Genomic DNA, 25,512 nt, shown 5'->3' with positions numbered 1-25,512 from the left:
ACTCCAAGGTATAAACTCCCACATGCTAAACAGTACTAACGAAGATATTTGGACAGCAATGGATTGAAGAAGCTTCAACAAAAATTGGATCAGATCTGAATTAGTAACCATGCTAGGATTCAAGCTCCAAGGTGAGCCAGATATGAACCAGAAAAGCTTCACATAACTGATTACGTTCGTAGTTGCAACCAAGAACCGTGGAACACACTATTGGAGTCCCAAATAAACTGATCTCCAGGGTAGTAGATTCGAGTCTTCCATAACGAAAGAAATTCGATCTCCAATAATAGAAAACTCAGTCACAATCATAGGGCAGTAGTATTCCACATGAAGGTAGCAGTAACACATCAACCAGTCATGCTTACAGAAGCCAATCAATAACACCAGCCAGGCAGGTAGTGAAGCTCAAAATAACCAGCAAATATAAGATAAATAACCAGACAAATCCATAGGTAGTTGAAGCAGCCAGCCATATAGGAATAAGTAAAAATAGGTTGATAACTGAAGAAACCAAGACAACAGAATGAACTTTAATTTGTACAAAAAAACCTGATGAATGATGCTGAAATATGGGCTGAATACTCCTTTGATGGTTATAAAACTCTCCTAAAAAAATCAGCAATATTGGACTACCCTAACCCTTAGGTGGTTTATAGCCAAGGTTTTGTAAAAAACCCTGAAAGTGAATATCGATTGAAGGGAAGGGGGCTTCAACAAAAGTGAGGATGACTTGGCTAAGGTAATTTCGTATGGTAATAGATGCTGACACAACTGCTGAAAGGAGGCTCCAGTTCGAATAACCAATCTCCTTGGTAATTGAGACTTGGTCTTCAAGTGGGAGAAACACCAAAAAATCGCAGAAAAAGGAGGGCAGCAGCTATCTTGTGCAGTAGACCTTCTTTAAGCCATAAATAGTTGAAGTAGAATGGCCTTCTTGATGGTAGAAGCACCAACAAAAAACTCCAATAGTAGCAATCAACCCTAACCCTAAAATCGATATTTGTTAGGGTTTTGAAAAAAACCCTGAAAAGAAGGATCGATTGGGGCTAGAGGTCTTCAAACACTTGGAAAGAGGCTGAAACTGAGGTCGAGTGATCTCTATAGGTGGAGTAATCATCCCTCAAAAAAAGGCAGCAAGAACTCAAACCTGTAACCCTAATGTCGATTTGAGTTAGGGTTTTAATAGGAAACCATAAAAGGCAAGATGAGAAGATTTTTCTGTAGGGACAGATCCAGCCATTAGGATGTGTTCAAACTGAGGTCGATTAAGGCTTGGATTAGTTGGGAATTATCCCTGAAAATTTGGCTGCATCTGACAAGGGAAGACCCAAAATCGATTGGAGTCAGGGTTTTGAAAAAAACCCTGACAAGGTGAAATCGATTTGGGGATTGAGACTGGAAAACTCAATAAAAGATGGAGAGAAAGAAAAAAGGGAAGTTAGGTTTTGGAATAGGGGAGAATAGGGCTGGAAAAAGGCTGCATAGGGTGCTCCAAAATTGGCTGCTATTTGGTCTTCTCTGTTGGCTATCCCTAGAAGGCCCATTGGCTGTGGTAACATTGTCTGTTAGACTGCCTCTTCCTTGGGCCTCTTCAGTTCCAAGTTGGCTTGGGACCTAATTAGATCTCGTGGTCCAATAATGGTCTGGCACTTGGTCTGGTTCAAGTCCCATATTCCCAGCCATAACTTCACTACTTGGCGAGCCCTCTCCCACTGCCTTACAACGTAGTCCTTCCTTATCCATAGATAGATCCCAGCCCCTCCACTTTGCTGCCTCTGCTGGAATGCTAATGAAGATGTTGATCACATCTTCTTCAGCTGCCCCTTCTCCTGCAAGATCTGGAAGAGTATCTTGTCTACATGCTGGCCCCAGGGAAGAAGCATATTGCCTTAGGGAGTGAATGGATTTGGATGGATATGTCATTTAGTGGTGACTCTGTTTGTGATATTGTGGGTAAGCTTGCTTTTGGAGCCGCTATTTACCACATTTGGATGGAGTGCAATCTCAGAAGGACCTCCAAATGTAGATCTTTCCAGCAGATTTGGGACACCATTCTCTCCGATGTCGAACACAAGCTGTCTAAGATCCCCCCAATACATGTGCTGACACTTACAGAAGCAGGCTTATTATTGCCTCTTGGGGTCTCCCCCACACGTTCTAGTGTGGGTGATCCTTTGTGTTTTTTTTTTCTGTCTGTTCTTTTTCCCCCAGTCCCTTTGGGGGGCGGTGTTCCTGTATCTCTTTCTTCTCTGCTAATGACTTTTTTATTCACCAAAAAAAATATTATGTTTCTTTGCTGCTGATCAAACAAAATGACAAAGAAGAAGAAGAAGAAATCTGAGGCATACCATTATAGAAGAAGCTTAAAGGAAGGAAAGATGGAACCACCTTAGAATTATCTTTTAAGTATGTCTTTCCTCTTATCATAAATCCTTGGCCTCCCGGACAAGACCAACAGTTTGTGTCAGTAACATCTTTCCGTTGGGACATGGAACCATGATACTGACTTACATCTATACTGATAGGAGGAATGTGGTTATCTAGTTCCTTGTCGGCGAATGCAACTGCAGCAGAAAAAACACTTGAGAATAATCAAGGGTATGCAAATAAATAACAGATTGAACTAGTACTTGAAGCTTTAGGTCAACTGATGACCGTTGAATACTTGAATGTCCATAAGTATCATTAGAGGAAACAAAAAGTAATACCTAAACTGTAAATATTCTTTGCCTTACTATTTACTCAAAGAATAATAGAAACTATATTTTAATGCAGTATTCTGCACTAAAGGTTTTGAAATATGAAATAGAAACTATCTTTTAGTACAGTATTCATGGCACGGATGCATGGGGTATTCCATGGCTCGAGAACTCGGTTTCGGACCTGGTTTCGGTCAGGCCAAAAACCGAGTTGGACCGAGATCTCAACGAGTTGGTGCACTTTTTTTTTTGAACTCATTTGATGGTTTTGGTGGGTTTTTGACCTAGTTTGGTCATGAAACTTGGTAGACAGCCTATTTTGGGCTATTTAAACACAAACTATCATAGGAGTTTGACTTAGTGGGAAACTAGGACAGACACTTATTTATGCATAACATCATTTCATTTACTTAAGATATTATTCATAAATAAGCAAATATCCCCCTATTTGAATCCAACAAAAATAGTTAAAAAATCAATCCAAAAAGGATAAAAAAGTCAACCCCCCCCCCCCCAGTTCAAGAAAAAAAATTTGGATTTCGGCGGTAGGTGCAAATTTCAAATTTTAAATGCTGGGTTTTTTTTTTTTTCAAATCTAAAAATCCTATAAATCTTAATATGGTAGAACATTTCTAAAAACCAAAAGCGCGGTAAAATATTCATTTGTTTTGATATGTAAAAAAATATTTTCATTCAGCAAGATTTGACAGCATTCACGCATAAGCGTTGGGAGCTCAAGGCATCCCTTCAGCTCGGCAGAGAATGGAGGCGGTAAGATCTTGAAGAAAGCCAACGCTCAGCCAAGCGTTGGAAAGCTCAAGGCATCCCTTCTACTCGGAAGGGAGTGGAAGGGGTAGGATTTTGAAGAAGGCCAACACTCAGTCAAGCATTGGGAGCTCAAGGCATCCTTCCGCTAGGCGGAGAGTGGAGGGGGTAAGATTTTGAAGAAAGCCAACGCTCAGCCAAGCGTTGGGAGCTCAAGGCGTCCCTTCCGCTCGGCAGAGAGTTTAAAATCGCTCTGAATGAAATATTTTTTTAGATATCAAAACAAATGAATATTTTACTGCACTTTGGTTTTTAGCACTGTTTTACTATATTAAGTTTTATGGAGTTTTTAGATTTGAGAAAACCCCAACATTTAAAAGTTGAAAATTGCACCTACAACCGAAAATCCAGTTTTTGTTCTTAAACTGGGGGGGGGGGGGGGTTGACTTTTTATCCTTTTTGGATTGATTTTTTAACTATTTTTATTGGAGGGGGTATTTGCTTATTTATGAATACTATCTTAAGTAAATGAATCTGTCCTGGTTTCTGGCATGGTTTCTAACATAAATAAGTGTCTGTATACCAAGGTTTCGCAAAAACCGAGATATTATTGAGAACTCTGCAAGTTCTTGTTCCATGGGGAGTTCATAGCATGATATATGTTGATGCCAATATGTCACATGATGTGGCATCAATGGAGTCCATGGTGGCAGCCAGGTGGACACCCTGGACCACATGGCACAGCAGTCTAGGTCCACGCAGCCACACAGCACAGGGCCATGCAGCCACGCAGCCCACGGCTGCACCAGGGAAGCTAGCCACAGGTGCAGCAAGCAGCCACAGCTGCAGCATGGCCTAGTCCCACGTGCATGACAGCATGCCTGCAGAGGCTCCTGCACGCAGGAGCTAGGGCCACAGGTCATCAAGGCATGTGATGGGATGAATAAAGAAATATGGCTAAGTATGGGAAACTCCCACAAGTGTTCGGTTTTATTCCTAACAAGACCAAATTAAGTTGGTCTTAGTGAGTGTTTTGTATCCTCACGGATTAATCGTTAATATCGAAAAATCGGAGGGGCTCGCTTGTGAAATAAGTGATTTCAGATGGGAGATCAAGAGAGTGCCACATCCCGCCGATTCTGATTGCACAACTTGGGGTGAGTTTCAAAAGCGCGCTAACACACTCATGGAAAGGATTCTTGAGCAATGAAGTCAATTGGTTAAGGGCATTGATGCTTTGTGCTATGCGCTCCATCAGATCGAGGTACAGTTCCACCTGCCATCGGGGAGTCAATCCGACGGCTCACAGCAAGTCCATGAGAATTGTCCAAGCAGCGATCGAAACGCGTCTAGTTTACTTTTTGAGTGATGTTCTCCCTTAGCACAAGATGCTGATCCTAGGGCCACAATGTCTCACGCCTCTGCAACGCGATGGTGTCTGATCTGACGATCGGGATGTGTCCCGAGCTTCGTAAAGCCAATCGAATGGTCAGTATTTGAGCCACCCATACATACCTGATTCGGCGTGTCTCACATGCTCTCCCGCCCATGTGCAGATTCCATTTTAGAGGCACTCGTCTTACAAACAGATGCAGATCCGAAGGCCGAAATGAAACCCACATCTTTGAGCATTAGATCCTACGATTTACAGTTTGTCATGTCTCTAAAATCCCCTGAAATGGCCAAAAAGCCCCTGTAGCTTTGGATGGCCATATCTTTGTCATTCCAACTCCAAATTGGATCATTCAAATTGCTATGGACTTTATTTGAAGAGGAGAATTTCCTTAGCATAAAGTGGGAGAAAAATAGAAGGTGAAGCGGGCTGAAAATAAAAGAAATACTTGGGAGATGATGGTAGATCATATCCAAGGTGATTGGAGCATCTTCAAAGTACTCTTGGGATTCCATTGAAGCTGCCAGAGATAGGTATGCCCAGGGACATGTGACCCAAGCTCACAAAACCCCATTTCTTGGTGGAGAAATAATGGCGTCCAACCCAAAAGCCCGAGCTTCAGGATGGAGAGGCCCTTCTAAGGTCATAAGATAAACTGCTACACACTACCCAACCGATGTGGGACTAAACTCCCCTCCCATTACTGGCCATGGAGCGTATTCATTGCATCGACTCCCCCAACTTTGGGCCATGGGCCCCCGCATGGCCAGTGCATGGATAACCCGCTATGATACCACTTAATGGCGTCCAACCCAAACAGCCTGAGTTTCATGGTGTAGAGGCCCTTCCAAGGTTATGAGCCAAACTACCGCACACAACCCGACCGATGTGGGACTAAATTCCCCTCCCATTCCTGGCCATGGAGCACATTCACTACATCAAGAAAGGGTTTTGGGTATTGAGACGGCTGAGTTGATTTTGGGAGCGCGTTCAAGTTAATTTCTACACATTGGGAAAGCAGTCGATAGCGGGATTATGCTGGTGAGGTAATCCATATTTTATAAGTCCTTATTTGTATGTGTTGGACTGTAGGCCTAGTGTTTGGTGAGATGCCTGAGCCAATACTTGTGTTGTAAATTGGGGGATTTGTATGTCGATTGTTAGCAATCATTTGTGCATGTAACCGGGGAATTTTATAAGCCCAAATTGTTTGAATTTTTGGGGATGTTCAGTTGTAGCTGGACACCATCAAGGGTTGTAGCTCCTTGACTGTTGGAGCAGTCTATATTGGGTGTTACAACAACCCTCATAGTTGTAGCTATGTAAACGGGGGTTGTAGCTGCTAAATTGAGTTGAGTACCGAGCTTACACGAGGCCCAACTAGGATTTTGCTTTGTGGAGTAGGCATACTACTGAACCACGTACATCTGGTGTCCTTGTGCATAGTATTGCATGGTTGTGGAAATTGGAGTGTCATGTGTGTTGCAGGATATGTGTGCACAGTCTGGTAGACCTAGCCACTTTGGCAATGGGGTGGATGTGCACATGACTGTGTGTGTGTGATTGTGATTGTGTATATGGGAGACTAGTAAACTTGGGATTGCCCCAGCCAGTCAATGATCAACTGATGCTTGAGACAGTGCAGTTGGTGTGTGATTGAGACCATACATGTGTGTGTGCGCCGAAAGGGAGGACAGTGCCAATCAGTGTTGGGTGTGAGACCCACCTCTAAATTCGGTCTCACTAAACTCGTGTACTTTAAGGTTCAGGTTCAGCAACTTGAGATTGCCCTAGCCAGTCAGTGATCAACTAATCATGCTTGAGATAGTGCAGTTGGTGTGTGACTAAGACAATATATGTGTGTGTGCGCCGAAAGGGAGGACAATGCCAATCAGTGTTGGGTGTGAGACCCACCTCTAAATTCGGTCTCACTAAACTCGTGTACTTTAAGGTTCAGGTTCAGCAACCATGTTGTGAGCTGTATCAGTTACAGATTCAGACCAATCCCTCGATTCATCGATGGAAGATATCAAAGAGCAAACCCAAATGGCCATTATTGAATCTGAGCAACCCTAACGGAAGTCAGCACATAAGTTTTGCATGTGGGGTATGCTGGGAGGAGTGCATGCAAAATCTATCAATCTCTTAGGTTGGGTCTTATGTAAGAATCCATTATTACATATATAGAACTAATGTTTTAATTGTGTAGTAATGGCTAAAATCTAAATTTTCTCCTATGGGACCCACATCCCCCTGTGGATCGAGCTGCCCGTGTTCCATCACGACCAGATTCTCAGTTATGTCAAGGGACATCAATCTCGGGACTAAACTATAAGTCCTTATGGGGTTAATTGTCCTTTAATTAACTTAGAGAATCACATTTTCCCAAATTATTTTTGTTTTGACCAAACCAAACAAACCTTAGTGACTTTAGTATATAGCCAACACTTAGCTTTAAGAAGTCATTTTCTTATCTAAACAAGAACCGATTCTGCTCTGGAGAAAGAAGAGAAGAGAAAGTGAAGAAAAGGGAAGAAGGGCTTGAAATCCTTGGATCTAAGAAGGAAAGGCTCTAGGAAAGGTTTGGATTGTTGGACTACTACCTTCTCCTCCATTCCATATTCAGGTAGGCTATCAAACCATTCTGAATTAGCCCAAATTCTTCGTTTCTTCTTTGGTTTCAGCTTAGTTTATAACTCATCTCAGCCCAAGCATAGAAATTTAGGCAAATGGTTGTAAATACCTTAAACCCAACATGTAAATGGGTTGAATTGACCCAAAAGCTATGTTCTATGTTCTCCCTAAATCAATTTTGTGTTTTAGGTTCTATGCATGGCAAGATCCATGAAAGAACAACCCAAACCACCACATTGTAGCACCCACCGGATGGAGGAATAGCCATCCAATCGGTCAACCGGTCCCAAGGGACAACCTCCATCCGGTCCTCCCCTACTGCCTCCGATTTTGTCCTAAATGGTTGGGGCTTTGGCTTGAGTTTATTCCTTGACCTAATTCATCTTATGTGTTATAAAATTAGGCTGTAATCATCTTTTGGTGAGGCCTATTTGTGAGTTGGGTCATCTACTTGTGCAACTCTCAAACTCAAGGTAAGTGGATTTGACCTTAATTGGAGAGTGTTTGTTGTTGTTTTTCCTATTTATGCTTGCTGCTATTGTTCATTCATCATAATAGAGTTATGTTCAGGTATCATATATGTTATAGTTTTTCTTATTGCATTAGATGTATGTATGATCTTAGGTTGCATCTCATAATGCATATGCATAATATTATTTGTGAATTATGAATGATGTGATTGAGAGATGATGATGGAACTGATTTGTCTTACTACTTATATTTGAATCATATGACATTCATGTTAGAAGATGCATATGGTTAGATTATCATAAACCCAAATGCTACGACCCTTACCAATAGGGGTGAGATGTTGGATAACCCGTGGCAGGTCCGAAGGGATGATTCCGGAATGCCATTCACTGTCCTAGGTCCGAATAGTACTTCTAGAATGGGATAAACAGTAGGGTTAACATTAGGGGTTTGTTGGGGACCGATGTGTAACTCTGGTACTGGTAGGTCTCCACTGTAGCATAGTGATATTCTTAGGGCCCGAAGGGATGATTCTGGAACTGAGAATATCATACCTGTTACAGTAGCATTTAACCTCATGAGACCTAGAACTGTTGTTAGTCGCATGCTTAGATTTAAGACATGCACCATGAACCATTTGCATCTGTTTGTATGTTTTCCCTCGCTGGGCTCAGTGGAGCTCATCCCTGCGGATATTTCCTTTTTCAGATAGTATGGCCGATTGTGAGGAACCAAGGATGGGCGGTTGCTGCTTTGAACTTCCACACCGATGATGGTTATGCGGTGCGGGAACTCGAAGTACATGATGCTTCGTGTGTGTGCTATGCGTGCGCATTTTTATGATGTGGCCTGACGGACTAGGTTATGTTTTCTCTTGTGTTTATATTACACTTTTGTTATAGATAAGCATATAGTGGCTTATTTACACTTTTGAACTTGTGTTTACTTTTGAAAAACTGTACAGTACAAATGCAAGTTTATCAATACAATATCCTTATCACTTAGACTTCTTCTTATCACTGATATTATTACTATTATTGTTTCTCTTCCGCTGCATTTTGATTCCTGCATTGTGATAATTGTGAATGGGAGTATTGTACTTGCGATCCTGGTGGTTGTGTAGATGTCAGTTGGCATCTAGTCACGCCATGCCCTTATCCACTGGGCCGGGGTGTGACATTGGGAGTGCTAGTGCTTGTGTTGGGGAGCACCATTAGTGGTGGGAATACCAAGGGGAGTACCGGGAACTATGTTGAGAGAAATTTGGAAAAATTTTTAGAGACCCTGATTCACCTCACTCTGTGTAAACCTGGGAAGTGGGAACTTCAAGACAGAAGGACTACAACATGGGAGAGGAAGGTAGGCAACATAAGAAATGGGATGAAAGAGGAGAGAGTACCGTCCACAAATTTTATGCTCCAATGATCCACGATGTTGATTTTGTTGTCTGATCAAGTTGCTCAATACTACAACACTAATTATTCACCTAGCCAAAATCTCTAGTGTTACACTGTTACACAACTTTTACTAAACTGTAAGCAAGGTACAAGATTTCGATTTCAATTTCAATTTCAATTTCAATTTCAATTTCAATTGGGATTTCGACCTCGTTAATAAGGAACTATACCACCAAAATGATTGAAAAGGCATAAAAATATGGTCCATTTTGGTAAAAAAAACGAAACATTGAATACCCCTTAATTTGTATGCCTATCGTTTTAACCAATGTCGAAACCGAAATAGGTCGCCAAAATTTTGACATATCGGTCGAAATTTCAAATCATGACTGTAAGTTGAGTAGAAAAGCTAAACAGAGAAATAACATAACCATCTGAAACACGTAAGCTTGTACTTCCTCTAGTGTGGAATTACAAAATCACGACATGTTTTTTATTACAACTGCTGATCCCAAAAGCTAGAGCTGTTAAGGATTACAATAATGTATCAGCAGTTAAGCACACACCAACATTTTCCTTAAAGGAGAATGAATCTGGTTTGTTCAGCCTGTGCGCTATGCGATTGGATTCCCCAGCTGCTGCGATACGAGTCCTTTGGTCATTCGAAACTCTTGTATGCCTGCCACGATGTCACTTCTGCCTCGGCGACCATCGCTTGATACCTACGCGGCTGCTTCCCCTTCGAGATCTTCCTCTGTGGGGTTCACTGCTCTTGCTTCGCTTCAATAAAGCCCCGCTAACGCTGTCGTGCCCTTCGAAGATTCTTCTATTTCAGAGCATCGAGGCAGAACCCCTAAGAGAACTCGCCGCCAGCATCCCTGGCCCAACCGTCGCCCCTGGAGCTCCTCCGTTGCTGTCGCCGTCGCCGACGGTGTCACTGCTTGTTCTGAAGCGGAGCCTGTCCCTTTCACCGAGACACCTCAGGTTCTTGTTCTGCTCCCCCTGCAGTCGCCAGTGCCCTCGATTAGTGAGCAGGTCGACAAACCAGCAATTTGTACGGTGCGAGAGAATCCTCGTTTACGGCATTTTCCCGACTCGGCTCCTATGACTATGAACACAGCGATGGCGCATGCGTCGGCCCGAGACTTCCCGTTTGAGCTTGGAAGAGGCTCTAACTCTTCACCTACCCCCTCGAGTCGTTCGGTGGCTCCCTTGCCATGATTGGTCTTTCCGGCGCTGTTACAGTCGTACCTCTGGAGAAGACCTGCCCCCTTGCCATTCTCGTGCTCGTCCCCCTCCCTCCGAGAATCCCTCGTTTGCTTCAGAACCCCTTTTGAACTCCCCTCGACTTTTGGCCCCCCCTTTATGTCCCAATCACCTTATGCTTCCCGATTTGCCCTCCATTTTTTCCCTTTGCTCCCTACCCCTGCCATGTCACCCCATCTCTCTTCTGTTCCCTTTGGGCCCACTCCCTTAGCCCGTCCCCCCTTCACCTTTTGGGCCCATCTCTTTGGCCCATTACCCCCCTCCTCTCCTATCCTTGCCCCCAGCCCAGTCCCCCCTCTCATCCCAACCCACCCATCTTTTAGACCCCCTTCCCCCAGCCCAAGCCCAGTCATTCTTCACCTATAACCTGCCTATTCTTCCCCCCTGCCTACCTTTACTATAAGTTTTTCCCCAAACCCCCCTCCCAATCCCTTACCAGGTCCATGTCCTTCTCTTCCCTCTCGGACTCCCCCCTCACCCCCCTTCCCCCCTTACCCCCCCCAGTTCCATCTTCCCTCCCCCCTGCAGGCCTCTTCTCCGTTGCCCAGCCTTTGTTTTCTCTGGGCAACGCTATCGCAGCACCCCTCCGGTGCGCACCCTGCCTTTCCCCCTCTAGTTCTCATGTTTGATGGCTTCCTTTGGAATGTCAGGGGTCTCAACTCCCTAGCTAAACATCAGGATATCAGGTCTCTTATCAGTTCCACCCATTCTTCTTTTTGTGCCCTTCTCGAAACCCGTGTCCTCCTTGGCAATGCTTCCCGCATTGCAACCTCTGTTGCTCCTTCCTGGTCCTTTCTGTCTAACTATAATCATTCCCCTCTTGGCTTTATTTGGTTCGTCTGGGACCCTTCCAAACTCACCACCACTCTTCTTCATTCTTCTTCCCAGTTCCTACACCTCAGCCTTTCCGCCCCAACTCCCCTGCCTCTTACCTCCTGACTGTTGTCTATGCCAGCAACCTCGCAGCTGACCACTCGTCTCTTTGGCATGACCTCTCCCTCCTCAAGCCCTCCTCAGACTCCGTCCCTTGGGGTTTAGGTGGTGACTTCAATGTGGTTCGTTCCCAAGATGAGAAGCTTGGTGGCAGACCGATCGACTCCCCCTTTGTTCTTACTTTTAATGAGTGCTTGGAAGACCTCGGCCTTGAGGACCTTCGGTGGTCTAGTTCCCCCCTGACCTGGAATAACCGCCGCTCTGGCCAGGACCGCATTACTTGCAAGCTTGACCGTTTCATCTCTAATGAGGCTTGGCTCTCCTCCTTCCCCTACTCTCTTGCCACCAGGGTCTCTCTGATCACTACCCCTGCCACATCCAGATCTACCCCTATTCCTCTTTTGGCCCTAAGCCTTTTAAACTTTTCGACATGTGGACCTCCCATCATCTCTACCTTCCCACCGTCCTTAAGGCTTAGCGTACCCCGGTCTCCTCCCCTTCCCTCCCCCTCATCGCCCTCTCCAGGAAGCTCCACAACACCAAAGCTGCCCTGAAAAGGTGGAATCTCGCCACCTTTGGTAACATCAATTCCAGGCTTTCTTCTTGTAAATCCAACCTCTCCTTCGTCCAGCTCAGACTTCAATCTGACCCTCTCAACCCTTCTCTTTCCTCTGAGGAAAAGTCCCTCTCTGGGGAATTGCATTCCCTCTCCTCTCTTGAGGAAAGCTTTTTGCGCCAGAAGGCCCGCATCAAGTGGCTTGAGCTGGGAGACTCTAATTCTGCCTACTTTCACAGATCTCTGAAAGCTCATCTCAATTCTAACTCCATCACCCTTCTTCACTCCTCTGATGGTTCCCCTCTCACTTCAGTCCACGACATCAAATCGGCTTCCATTTCCTTCTTCTCTGATCTATTCAACCCCCCCCCCCCTTTTCAGCCCCCCCGATCCCCCCGGACCTCATCAATAAGTTTCTCCCTCCCCTGCTCGCGGATTCCCTCATTAGCATTCCCTCCGATGATGAGATCTCCAAGGCTGTCCTCTCCCATAAATCCAACAAAGCTCAGGGCCCTGATGGATTCAGTATGTGATTCTTCCTTAGCTGCTGGGATTCCATCAAAGGAGATCTCTTCAAAGCCATCCGCAGCTTCTTTTATAAGCCCAGCCAGCTAGACCAGGTCAATCAGACCTTCATCTACCTCATCACTAAAAAAGAGGGAGCCACCTCTCTCTCGGACTTCAGGCCCATCTCCCTCTACAACCTCATCTACAAATTTATTGCCAAAATCCTTGCCAACAGAATTAAGGCTGTGATCCCCTCCCTGGTCAGCCCTAACCAATCAGCTTTCATTTTCGGTCGTAGCATTGCAGCTAACATTATCCTTTGCTCCGAGATTGTGCGGGGTTTCGACCGTAAGTCCCATTCTCCGGCCGCCCTTATGAAGATTGACCTCCATAAAGCTTTTGACTCCCTTCGTTGGGATTTCATTTGCGGAGTGCTCTCTCAAATGGGCTTCCCCCTTGCCTTTGTCCGCTGGATTCATGCTTGCATCTCTTCCCCCTCCTTCTCCGTTCTTGTCAATGGTTCTCCAGCTGGTTTCTTCTACTCCAAAGTAGGTATCCGCCAAGGCTGTCCCCTCTCTACCTTCCTTTTCTCCATCGCCTTGGAAGTTCTCTCCCGTAGTCTCCAATCCAAAACGGACATCCATCTCATCTCCCCCATCCCTAAATACAAGCATATCAATCTCACTCATCTCGCTTATGCTGATGATCTGATGATCTTCTCTAAGGCTACTCACTCTTCTATTTCTGCTATTATGGATTCCCTTCATCTCTTTGAATCCCTCTCCGGTCTTCGCACCAATCTCCTTAAATCCAAAATCTTCTTCTCTGGTATTCCCGATCCAGAGAAAGATTCCCTTCTGCTCCTGAATGGCTTCTCCTTGGGCTCCCTCCCAGTCCAATACCTTGGCCTTCCCCTCATTCCAGCCTGGCTTTCCAAGCACCACTGCACTCCTATGCTGGACAACATCCGCAGGCGCCTTCAGCTCTGGAAAAGCAAACTTCTTTCCTATGCTGACCGTCTTGTTTGTATTCGCTCTGTCCTCCAGGCTACTTATATCTACTGGTGTGGGATCTTTGGCCTTCCTAAAGCTATCTCCCAGGAGATGGAGCGCCTCTTCTGCGCTTTCCTCGGGAAAGGGGCCGATACCTCCAAGTTCCTCCACCCTGTCTCCTGGAAGTCCATCTGCCTTCCTAAATCTGAGGGAGGTCTTGGGATTCACCGCATCAAAGATTCCAATACTGCTGGCATTCTCAAATTAATCTGGAAAATCTCCACCCGTCATGATTCCATCTGGGTTAGCTGGGTATACTCTCACCTTCTCAAGTCCGACTCTCTTTGGATTGTCTCCTCTCCCTCTGATGCCTCCTGGATTTGGAGGAAGATCCTTGCCCTCCGCCCCTTGGCCCTCAGAGGGATCTCTTCCTCCATTGCTTGTGGCTCCTCCACCTCCATCTGGCTTGACCCTTGGTACCCCCTTGGTATCCTCTTCAGCGTCCTCGGTCCTAGGTCCATTTACTCCTCTGGTCTTCCTAAAAATGCCCCCCTTTCCAGCCTCATTTCCACTGGCTCTTGGTCTCCCCCCTTGTATCAATCCCTCCATTGTCGCTCGGATTTGGCCTGCTCTCCCCTCCCTCCCCCTCTCCCCTCCCCCCCTTGCTGACAGACTCTTGTGGTTGCCCTCCCCCAATGGCCTCTTCAGCACTTCCTCAGCCTGGAACTTTGTCCGCCCCTCCGCCCCATCTGTCCCCTGGCACACCCTTGTCTGGTTCAAAGGCCACATTCCCCGCCATAGCCTAACCTCCTGGAGAGCCTTCCGCCTTTGCCTCCCTACCCAAGCCTTCCTCATACGCCGCCACATCCTTGTTTCCCCTGCCTGCTCCCTTTGCTGGAATGGCCTTGAGGACATCCCCCACCTCTTCTTTGACTGCCCTTTCACCTTTACCATCTGGAACAAAGCCCTCTCCTCCATTTGGCACCGAAGCAGGAGACCTCTTCCCTTTGATCGAGAATGGCTTTGGGTGGCTAAGTCCTTCTCTGGGACCTCGATCTGTGACACTATCGGAAAGCTAGTCTTTGGTGCTGCTATTCACCGCATTTGGATGGAGCGTAATCTTAGGAGATGGACTTCCAACTCTCAATCTTTCGATCTGATTTGGAAAGCCATCTCCTTTGAAGTCTCTTCCAAGCTCAGCCGTGCTATTCTCCGCGCTGTCAGGGACACCCCTAGGAACAGGCACATTGCAGTCTAGTGGGGCCTCGATTTAGCCTCTCTTTCTCTTGCCTCCTCTGCGTAGGCTGGCCGTTGTTTTCCCCCTCCCCCCCCCCCTTTTCCCTTGTATATTCCTTTTCTCCCTGCCCCCCCTTGGGGTAAGGTAATACAAATTTATTCACCCAAAAAAAATTACTGATATTATGCTGTAGATGAGGCAACATTACCTGGACTTTGTTTTATGGTCAAGCTTGCAATGTCCCATGAGGCATTCATCAGCTTCATTTTTCCATCCTGAAAAAAAGTCAAGGAGCAGCTCAAAATTATGAATGCCTCCATGTGTTGGTCTGATCATATGTGTGCATGTCTGTGTGCACATATTGTGTGCCTATTTGCATGTCATGTGCACGCGCACATGTATGTGCGTATTCTAAAGTCAAGGGGACATGTGAACCATTGTCTGTGTGTGTAAAGCCAAGGAAGGAACAGATAAGAATTTCTCAAGAGTCTCTGCATCTGTGATCTAAAAAATAACATTTATGGCAGTAAGGGCAGACTGTCTTGGCAACCTCTGCATCATCATTGTTGTCCTCATTGTCACATGATGAATCAACAGCAATTGCATCATAAAATTCATCGCGAACTTCTTCGTCCTCAAATTCATCACTTGCACCAGAAGAACTAGAGACTTTTGAATGAACAGTAGTTGAAGAGTCAAGCTTGAGTGCAGGATTTGCTCCGAAGTATTCCTTGAGGCCTAAACAACCAAATGGCAAAAAGAAATAACAAGAAAATGAATTTAGGAATATTTATTTTAAAAAACATAACAAATTCCACAAAATGAGGTATTATCATATAAATCAAATGTGAGTCCAGGATTTGCTCCAAATTATTCCTTAAGGCAAAAGAAATCTATAGAATGGACAAAGGAAATAAGAATTCCATCAATTTCAGACATATTGTAAGAAAATGAGTTGTGTCAGGATTCGCTCCAAAGAAAATGATAAATAGTCATTCTGACTGAGTCGTGTCAGGTTGTGCAAAATGACATATTGTCAGATAATGTGTCATCCAAGTTCTTTTTTTTTCCCAAGTGCTCAATGAATTTATTGTCTTCTGGGATTATCTTCTATATTTAGTGCTAGTATTGAACATTAGTCAACTCAACTAAGTTCAACAGAACTTTACCACAACCATTTTGGGGTTCCTACATAATCAAGTCATGCCTTTCTACTCTCTAGAGTATATGCTCTGTTAAAAGATACAAAACAGACCTTTTTAACCATTATAATTTCTGCAACATGCCAACGAAAAAATAGCTGTCAAAGACCTGCATGCCTGTCTAATGAGCATAACATGCTCAAATTATATCCAATTTTTTCTCCTCAAGGAAAGTTTAGACTCCACCAAGATTTAAGTTCACTAATCGAATTAAATCTGTTGAAGTTGTGGTGCTATTTATATGTTATGGTGATGTTTAATAGGAGTGGGGAAGTTTATTTGTTAGTGTTGCTGTTAGTATTAGTGTTGAAAAGTTTAGATGAAGTTGAGATTGGTCTACCGTGGGGGGGACTTTTCTGTCCTTGTTTTAGTTGTATTAAACAATGACTCAATGAGTTACTAATAATATATATTACTTGCCTAGGCTCACAGTGGATAGAGACGCACAACCATGAGCCCTTTTCTCTTCTCTCTCTCTCTCTGTCTTGGTTCTCCTTTCTTCTCTCTCTTCCTCGTTCTCCTCTACAGGTGCTGGTTTGTTATGTTAGGTTTTGTAACAAGGTATCAGAGCCATGCAGAAGAAGAAAAAAATTCTGAAACCCTAGTTGTTGAAACATGAAAACTAGGGTTTCTTGTGTTGCAAAGATTTGATTTTTTGACTTCGAAATTCTGCTGCAACTCGCTACCTGTTCTGTTGATGCTGTTTTTTTTTCCAGCCATTAACAGTTTTGTTTCTTGGTCTGCTGAACTGCTCCAATAGATATCCTATTTTCCCTTCTCTCTGAGTCCACTTAACTTCTTCATAACTTTGTATTTTCAACTCTGATTGCTCCTAAACTTGGTATATCAGTTCCTGGCATCAAAAGGCATCTACTGTGCTGTTGCAGTTATTGGATGTTATTTCTATTAGCTCAGATTTATTTAAATCTGACTAATCTGGGATCTTATTTGATGCGGCTGCTTTTAGTTGTGGGGTTATGTGCTGCTGATCCTTTGTGATGCTGGTTATTGCTGTCTATGATGATGAGTTATCTTTTGTTGTATCCCCTACATTCATTGTCTGTCATGTGTAGTGCCACTACATATGAGGGGGAGGGGATTGGAGATATTGAAGACTGCATATGATTATTGAGGAATGCATATTTGCTGCCCGTGTTGAAGATTACATATTTGTTGCTGCATGTGTCTTCTTATTGGAGATTTTGTGTATCTTTCATGGAGATTATAGTGTCTCCTTTATGGATATTATTACCCATGTCTCCTTTGTGAGATTTGTGTCTTCTTTGTGGAGATTATTGCCAGTGTCTTCCTCGTGATGATTTTGTCTATCTTCTTCATGCAGATTATTATCTGCCTTCCTTGTGAAGGTTATTGCCAATGTCTCCATAGTGAAATTTTTATTTGTCTACTTATTGAAGATTTTTAGCCCGCAACGATGATTTGTTCTTCCCCTGCTACAATTTTCTGGGATTTTACTGTTGCTTGCTGTAGCTGTTATCTAGACGATGGATGGTGTTTCCTGCCGCTTGTCTTGTTATCAGGAGTATGGACGACGGAGTACTTCTTCACGAAGAATTTTTACTGTTAATGTTGTTGGTGGTTGATATGGTTCGTTGGTACTGCGATTGGAAGGGAGTTCTTTTTGTGGTCACAGGCATCTACAACTGATATATATGTTCATGTTTGGTTCTGCTGTTTATTTTTGTTCTTGTTGTTCCAAGCTGGAGCCTAGGCTATATATGCTCCAGTTTGATGGGGAATGTTGAAGTTGTGGTGTTGTTTATATGTTATGGTGATGTTTAGTAGGAGTGACGAAGTTTAGTTGCTAATTGTGCTGTTTATTATTAGTGGTGAAGTTTAGGATGAAGTTGAGATTGTCTACCGTGGGGGGCTTTTCTGTCATTTACTTGTTTTAGTTGTATTAAACAATGACTCAATGAGTCACTAATAATATATTTAACTTGCCTAGGCTCATGGAAGATAGATAGACACAACTGTGAGCCCTTCTCTCTCTCTCTCTCTCAGTTCTCCTTTCTTCTACTTCTTCTCCTCTACAGGTCCTGGTTTGTTAGGCTAGGTTTTGTAACAAAATCCAACTTTCAAGTATAGTAAATTAATGAAGTTTGACATAAAGAACTTACGATAGTAGCCCAATAGAATAGGATCAAACATCCCTAGAAATTCTCCAATATATAAATGGATGGAGAGCTGTACCCTCCTTTTTCATGCATCACAGACTTGGTTTCCAGATGGGTTTCCTCCTCTGTGAGTTTTGCATACCTTCATCATAATCTAACAAGAAGATGCAATTTGGATTGCCCTTTCCCATGTAAGGGGCACCAAATTACAACTCTTATATTTAAATCCTTAGGAAAGAAGAGGGAAAAGAAAAAACATTAGGGTTGCCCTGATTCTGAATGCCGCTCGTTACAAACCTTGGGTACAGGCAGTCCCTGTAACATTTTCCTAATCAGAAAATACACATCAAGGGAATTTCCCAGCAACAAAACAAAATGCAAGATTCTCCTATTGTAATTCTTAGAAGTAGCAAGAACCTAGTAGCATAAGCAAGATTATTTAACCTAAATCTTGAAAACATAGCAAAAAGAATAGTATTTTACACTTTGGCATATCCCAACCACTAGGCTGGTAGTAGGCTAGCAGCCTTCACTAGGGTGTCAACGGGTAGGGTGGCCTCACCCATGGATGGGGTAGTTCTTTAACCTGATCCCATTGGTTGTATAAGGATTTACCCTTACACATACCCTTTGCATTACCCAGCGGGTAAGAGTTTTAACAATATTCTTTTAATATTTTGGTTGGGAATTTCGAAAGATTGGCTTAAGATTTAAGAGAATCTGCGTAGATCAGATGAGAATGGTTATGGGTATATAGGCCTGGCTTTGAATTAACATATATCATGTATATAAGCACCAAAAATACCTAAATACCTCAATCTAGACAGGAAAACAGGTAAACGGTGAGGTTTACTCTCTTATCCTACCCGGTTAAAATGTTATAAAATCCTTATCCTTACCCTCCTGTTTAAGATAACAGTATGAAAATCCCCCTTACCTCCGAATGAGGATCTACTAAGATGGGTAAATGGGTACCGTTAACAGACCTAACCCTCACCACGAAAATGAAATTTTCTTATCCTAACCGGTTAATAAAATGTTATAAAATCCTTATCCTTACCCTCCTGTTTAAGATAAACAGTATGAAAATCCCCCTTACCTCTGAATGATGATCTAGTACAATGGGTAAATGCCATTGACAGACCTAGCCCTCACCACGAGAATGAAATTTTTGAAAGAAGTTAAGTTTGAACAGATGACATAAGATAGGTTACCCAACCTGCAACTTGGCACAACAAAGCATAGGGGACTGTCTTTTCAAATTCTGACCAGTGATTCTTCTTCCGTATACACCAGCCACTAGAGGGTACCTCCAAGATTTGTGTCACGAGACATCTTGCAGCATTTGAATCCGGGGATAGATTCAGACCTCTAATCTCCCAAGTGGAAGCTACACAGAACCATTAAAAAAAAAGGGCTCAATGAAGGTCAGTAGAGAGGAGTCTGATATTTGATATACACACAGGAACCACAATAAGCAGTGTCAACAGTTTTTTACTTGCCTCAGCAAGAAGGTCATGGAGAAATCAATATATATTATCGCTACATATTACAACGAATTAAATCTGCATGTGGATTTTCCAGGGAACCAAAGTAGATAGGAGCCTGATATTTGATAGACTCACAGGAACCACAATAAGCAGTGTCAACACTAGTCTCAGCAAGAAGGTCATAGAGAAACCAATATATATTATCCCAACATCAAGAGCGTCCCAGTGCACGAGGCTTCCGTTACTGCAGGGTCTGGGAGGGGCAAATGTTCGCAGCCTTACCCCCTGCTTCGCGGGAGAGGCTGTTTCCAAGAATTGAACCCGCAACCAATAGGTTGCAATAGCGCAACTTAACTGTTGCGCCAAGTATTTAAATCTGCATGTGGATTTTCCAGGGAACCAAAGTAGAATTCATCTCAACTCAATTAAATGCAGATTTCATGTTAACAAACCAAAGTAACATGTTATATTCAATATTTAAAACATGAATCACTGGAGCAAGTACAAGGATACAAGAAAGGTAACTATGATGATGAATAGTTTCATGGGATATGTTCGGGGTGGTTCATTCTTTGGTTTGGCTTTGTAGTGTTATTCGGAATTCGGAATCCAACTAATACCTTTCGTCATTATAATAGTGTATTCATGGGATAGTTATTCACTTCTTAAGTAAGCTACCTCCAGCTTAATGAGCAAACAACTTTTTTTGCTATATATGGATGTAAAAATCCTCTTGGAGAAGAATAGAACGAAGAAAAAATTTTTGTTTAGTGAGAGGTTCTCACAATGTCCCCAAAGGAAGCTAATCCAGTCACACTTCCCTCCCCCCAATATCTCTTCCTCATTCTTCTTTTCTTTCTCCACCTTTGTCTTTGTGTTCTGTTCAGCAAATCAGCATTAGAACAGCACCATCTCTCCCTTTCCCCTTAATCAATATTATTTTTCTACTCTCTTCTTCTTCTTTCCTAAGTTTATTTTATAATTCTTCTTCTGGTTTCTTATTTTCATATCTGAATCGCATTTTCTTATTTCCTCTTCTTCTGCAATATCTTCTAAGAGTTACTATTCATAGGTACTATTTACGGCCTCTTAATGGTAACTGATTTCTTCTCCTTCCCTAAATTATTCTCCTCCTTAAAGGCTTTTACTCATTCTAACTCTCATCCCACCGCTTTGCCTTGTAGTTCAGTCCTAGAAATCTAAACCTCTAGGCTGTCCTACATCAGTTGGTAGCTTACTCATAAAAGGGGGTGTGGTGGGGGGGGGGGGGGAGGGGAGGACAAGCATTGGTATTTTAAACACGTGAAACCAAGAGAAACATATTATGAAAGCTACAACAAGCCATAATGTAATTCATAAACTATAACCAGCATTCTATTATATTATCTATGGAGCATGCCATGATCATTTTCCAGGCCAGTAATATATCAAACTCAGTACCAGCATATCTAGGAGGAAGGAAAGACAAAATATGGAAATTCAGTGCTGAAAACACATGATATAATCCCAGAAGAAAGACGATAGCAGGGGAAGAAGAAGAGCATCCAAGGGAAACAGGAATTTGAACAAAGCATGAGCAAGGTGGGGAAGAAATAAAACATTAATAAGAAAATTATTCAATATCAACTTTTTTTTGGTGGATAATTATCAGTTTTTTTTTTTTTTGAAGTAGAGAAATTCTTACGATTAATTTTTGTACGTCGATAGCCAGATCTAGGGGGTCGCTTCTTGTGGACAGCTGGAAATTGCAATATGGCTATAGAAATAAACGCATCAGGATCATCAGTGAAATAAACAAGAATGCACTATGCTTTTATCATATATATGCAGTTAATTTAAAACGAATTTTTTAAATCACCATAACAATACTCAACCTGAAACATGTCACTTGAGGTTCACTGAATAGAATTAATAATTTATTGTACGAAGTGTTTTATAAATAGAGAAGAATGAAACTTCACTGCCTCATCAAGATAAGCTTCCCTTATTGGTCTGCATAATTTTACCAAATGGTCGAATGATTTGGCAATTACAATGGTTGGATAGACAGTGGATAGTATAAGCTGTATCGTATCATACTGCTACTCTACTTATTGACTAAAAAAATTACTGATACTATAGTTATTAACTAAAAAAATGTATCGTACTCGAACTGCAACGGTCAACACAACTCGATACTTACCTTAAAAGCTGTAGAAAAACAAAGCTATGGTAGAGCAGAAAACTGAGACTCACTGAAACCCATCCAGGCCATCTTTTTTGCTTTGCTTTGAGTTGGGGATTCCTTTTCTGCATATAAAATGATTCTAAACCAGCAAATTGTATCTTGTTTCGATCACTAAACCTCTACAATCTCGGATTGAAGTGTTTAACCTGTACACGTGAAGTAAATTTGAAAACCTAACGTTTTTTGCACAAATCTTGCATTGTAACTTTGAATTTGCTATAAATCAATAGACTAAGGAAAAACTGTTGGGGAATCCTAGCCCATCTCCATAATGGTTTTGATGATAACAAACATATCAGACTAGGTCTTGTGTATTGTCTATACGTCAACAGGGCTAATAAAGTCAAAGCAATAGAAGACATATAGTACAAAGTAAAGATGTTCAGATAAAGCCTTGAAGATCAAGATCTCGAAGGCATGCGAAGATCTAAAAGAAAAGAAGATCTTTTGAAGATTGAAGAACATCACATGAAGAAGTCGAATCAAGACTCAAGATGCTCGTGTGCACATACTTAGACACACAACACTGCATACTTGTAATCACATTTGCATAAGATAATGAAAAAGCATATGCATCATTTAGAGCAAGATGCTCGTGTGCACATACTTAGACACACAACACTGCATACTTGTAATCGCATTTGCATAAGATAAATGAAAAAGCATATGCATCATTTAGAGACCTTAGGAGGTTAAACTTGAACTCTCCTTGACCCTTAAACATGTTGGAATCAGTTGGAAAAAGCCCCGGACCAATCCCCACAGGCATACTGTCTGAATCAAGCCAAGACAGGGATCCGGTCTGTGATCCGGTCGACCGGATCACAGTATATGTATCGACTGGATCTGGCAGTAGCCTCACTGGTACGTTCCCAGAATTGATCCGGTCGACCGGATCAAGTGGGACGATGATCCGGTCGATCGGACATCGATCGGATGGCCCTACTGCCCTCCAACGGCTAGTTTTTAACGGCTAGTTTTTCCAACGGCTAGGATCCGATCGACTGGATTAATCTTTAGGTCGACCGGATTGGTGAAAAATAGATCCGTTAGAGCACATTTTGCACATGTTCTAAAGGCCATTAATGAGCCTATAAATAGAGAACATGTCAGGCCTTTTCACCTATCCACTACAGTCCAAATTAGCACTTTTGTGAAAGGTGAAAAGTCAATTCAAGCTCTCATTTATTGAAGTCTTCTTGTCCTCATAAAATCTATTCCAAGGTTGACTTCAAAACTTTAAAGACTTTCATATGCTAGCATCATTTTGACACTTGCAAGGAGTACACATGACACTCCTTGCCTAGGTAATTCTTACCTTTATTCTCTTTGTATTAGTTTATGCTTTTAAGTTTACAAAGCATTGTTGCATTGACCTAGACTATACTTAGGCTTTGTAAAGATTCTCTTATCCTTAAAAGATTGGGATCCTCTTATCCCGTTGAAAAAGATTGTAAAGGTGTTCTTCCCACCTACTATACTGAAAGGAAGAAACTAGTGGAATTCTCTCAAGGTTGAGAGGAGTAGACATAGGCTAGTTTAGCCGAACCACTATAAATTATGTGTGTCCTCTATTTGCGCAATTTCTCTCTATCTTGTTTTAAATTCAAAGAAAATTTAAAAAGGACAACATTTCACTAGTGGTAACCTATTCACCCCCCTCTAGGTTAACCCCACAAAAACAACATGATTCATTTTTTAAGGATATTTTAGGCACATGCCCATTATATTGTAATCTGATGTAATGTGTTTTTACTTTTTATATTTTACCTCCCTTAGCTATCTTATATTAGCATGGGGGGTTAGGATGTAATTTCTCTTTCTAAGTTAAGTGAATCAATATAGAGGAGAGAGAGTATTCTTTCCCACATGTTCTACCGAATATTCTTTCTCTCCTCCTTGCCTTCTTCTTCTCTCTTCTTCTCTCATCTTCTTCCTTGCTTCCTTTCAACTCCTAAATTCCAACTTCGTATCAGAGCTCCACTGTTCAAGAGTTGTATTCCAATTTTTTCCTTACTTTCCTCTCTTTGGAATTCTAGGGCACAAAGGGTTCCAAGGAAGAGGTTACTATGTAAATCAATTGAAGAAGTATGAGATAAGTCTTGAATGAAGCCTACAAGAAGACCTCATGTGATTGTATGAGCTCCCTTGGAGCTCAACTCAACATCAACATCATTCTAAGGTTACTGCCAGTTTTTGGAGCTGTTTATCTCTCTCGGCAGTTGTTGGGGCCAGGGTATGGTTGTCATGACCCAATCCGGATACAAGTAGGGGTTCAGCCCTCACGGGTGCTGATCAAATGATCGCTAAAAACCAAACAAAATTGTTGAATTATTGGTATTAGGAGCAGTTTAGTCTTTTCCCTTATTTTTTGTCAGTTCTTAAGTCTTTTGTATTGTCGGCTAGTTGTAGGGGCATTATTGTCCTTTCTTTAATTATGATTTTATTATAAATATAAAAGGGACAGACCTGCGGCAGAACATGCTGTTCTGTCTGCAGGTTCTCTCCCACTCTTGAGACCTGTGTGCTTCTTCTCTTCTTTCCTTTCATCTTACTCTGATCTGGTTATAGGATTCTGGTGTTCTAACATGGTATCGGAGCTTCTATAATCAGATTAGAGTCTCTTCCACAGTTCCCCTGATGATCTCTCTTTCACGATTTTCCCTTGTGGTGTGTAGCCACCTATGGCTATGGTTATTATGAGTTCAAACCACTCCTTTTCCTATTAATGGAGTGTTTTATTCTTGCCTACATTAATAATGGTTGCTGTTTTGAAGATTACATCTCCCACTGCCAAGGATTGCAAAAACCGATTCCAAGGCAAAACCCTGACAATGTTGATCTCTTCTATATGGCAGTTTTTGGAGCTGTGCTGATTGAAGATGGTGATTCTATGGTTCCTAGTTACTAAATGCAATTGATTGCACATCAGATTTCAGGCCTATGCTGTGTATTTGAAGTTGGTGGTATTTTTCCCAAAACCTGGACATCAATCTCCCCTGGGCTGGTCTCTTCGATTTTGCCTTCTATTCTGCTAGTTTGTTCTTCTTGTTGTTGAAGACTCAAACTCTTCTACATACTGGAGTCAGTTGCTGTTGCTGCTCCCTTTTACCTCTACATACTGCAGTTTAGTGTGTTAGCTGTGTTAGAGTTGTTAGAACTCATGTGATAAGGGTAGTTTGGGAACTAGTCTTATATCTAGTGTCCCCTTTATGTATTTTCTATTTCTTACCTTTCTTATCTTTTACCTCCCTAGGGAGGTGTATGTAATATTCTCAAAGTCTATTAATGAAGTAATATGGGTGTGGAGAATTCTCACTCACACACAACACATTCCACCGAAATACACTCTTCTCTTCTCTCTTGTCTTCTTCTTCTTCTTCCTTCTCCATCATCTCCTTCCTTTCTTACTTGCTTCCCTAATCTAAAATCCAACTTGGTATTAGAGGTTTAGGTTTGAGAGTCGTATTCAGTCTCTTTCTCCTATTCTTTTTCTTCTCTTTGAAATCCTAGGGCTCAAAGGGTTTCAAGGAGAAGACACCAATGTAAAAAATCTGTTATAGGAGCATGAAATAGGTTTGAAATAACCTCCTCAGATGTTTGAA

General features: G+C 42.4%; 1 protein-coding gene across 2 annotated transcripts in view; it reads right to left on the bottom strand.

The window, feature by feature from the left end:
* Positions 1-25,512, bottom strand: part of LOC122669287 (protein ENHANCED DISEASE RESISTANCE 2-like) — a 159,283-nt gene that overhangs the window by 43,082 nt on the left and 90,689 nt on the right. The window contains exons 12-16 of one of the 2 annotated variants that reach the window (XM_043866030.1): positions 21,365-21,436; positions 19,410-19,580; positions 15,394-15,588; positions 15,059-15,127; positions 2,389-2,564 (exon numbers count right to left, since the gene is read on the bottom strand). In XM_043866030.1, the coding sequence (XP_043721965.1) occupies positions 2,389-2,564; positions 15,059-15,127; positions 15,394-15,588; positions 19,410-19,580; positions 21,365-21,436 (683 nt within the window). The remainder of the gene's footprint in view (positions 1-2,388; positions 2,565-15,058; positions 15,128-15,393; positions 15,589-19,409; positions 19,581-21,364; positions 21,437-25,512) is intronic. The other variant, XM_043866031.1, reaches the window with a different exon arrangement.

The sequence above is a fragment of the Telopea speciosissima genome, chromosome 7 (assembly GCF_018873765.1).
Source record: "Telopea speciosissima isolate NSW1024214 ecotype Mountain lineage chromosome 7, Tspe_v1, whole genome shotgun sequence".
Taxonomy (NCBI): Eukaryota; Viridiplantae; Streptophyta; class Magnoliopsida; order Proteales; family Proteaceae; genus Telopea; species Telopea speciosissima.
This window is presented reverse-complemented; position numbering and strand designations above follow the sequence as displayed.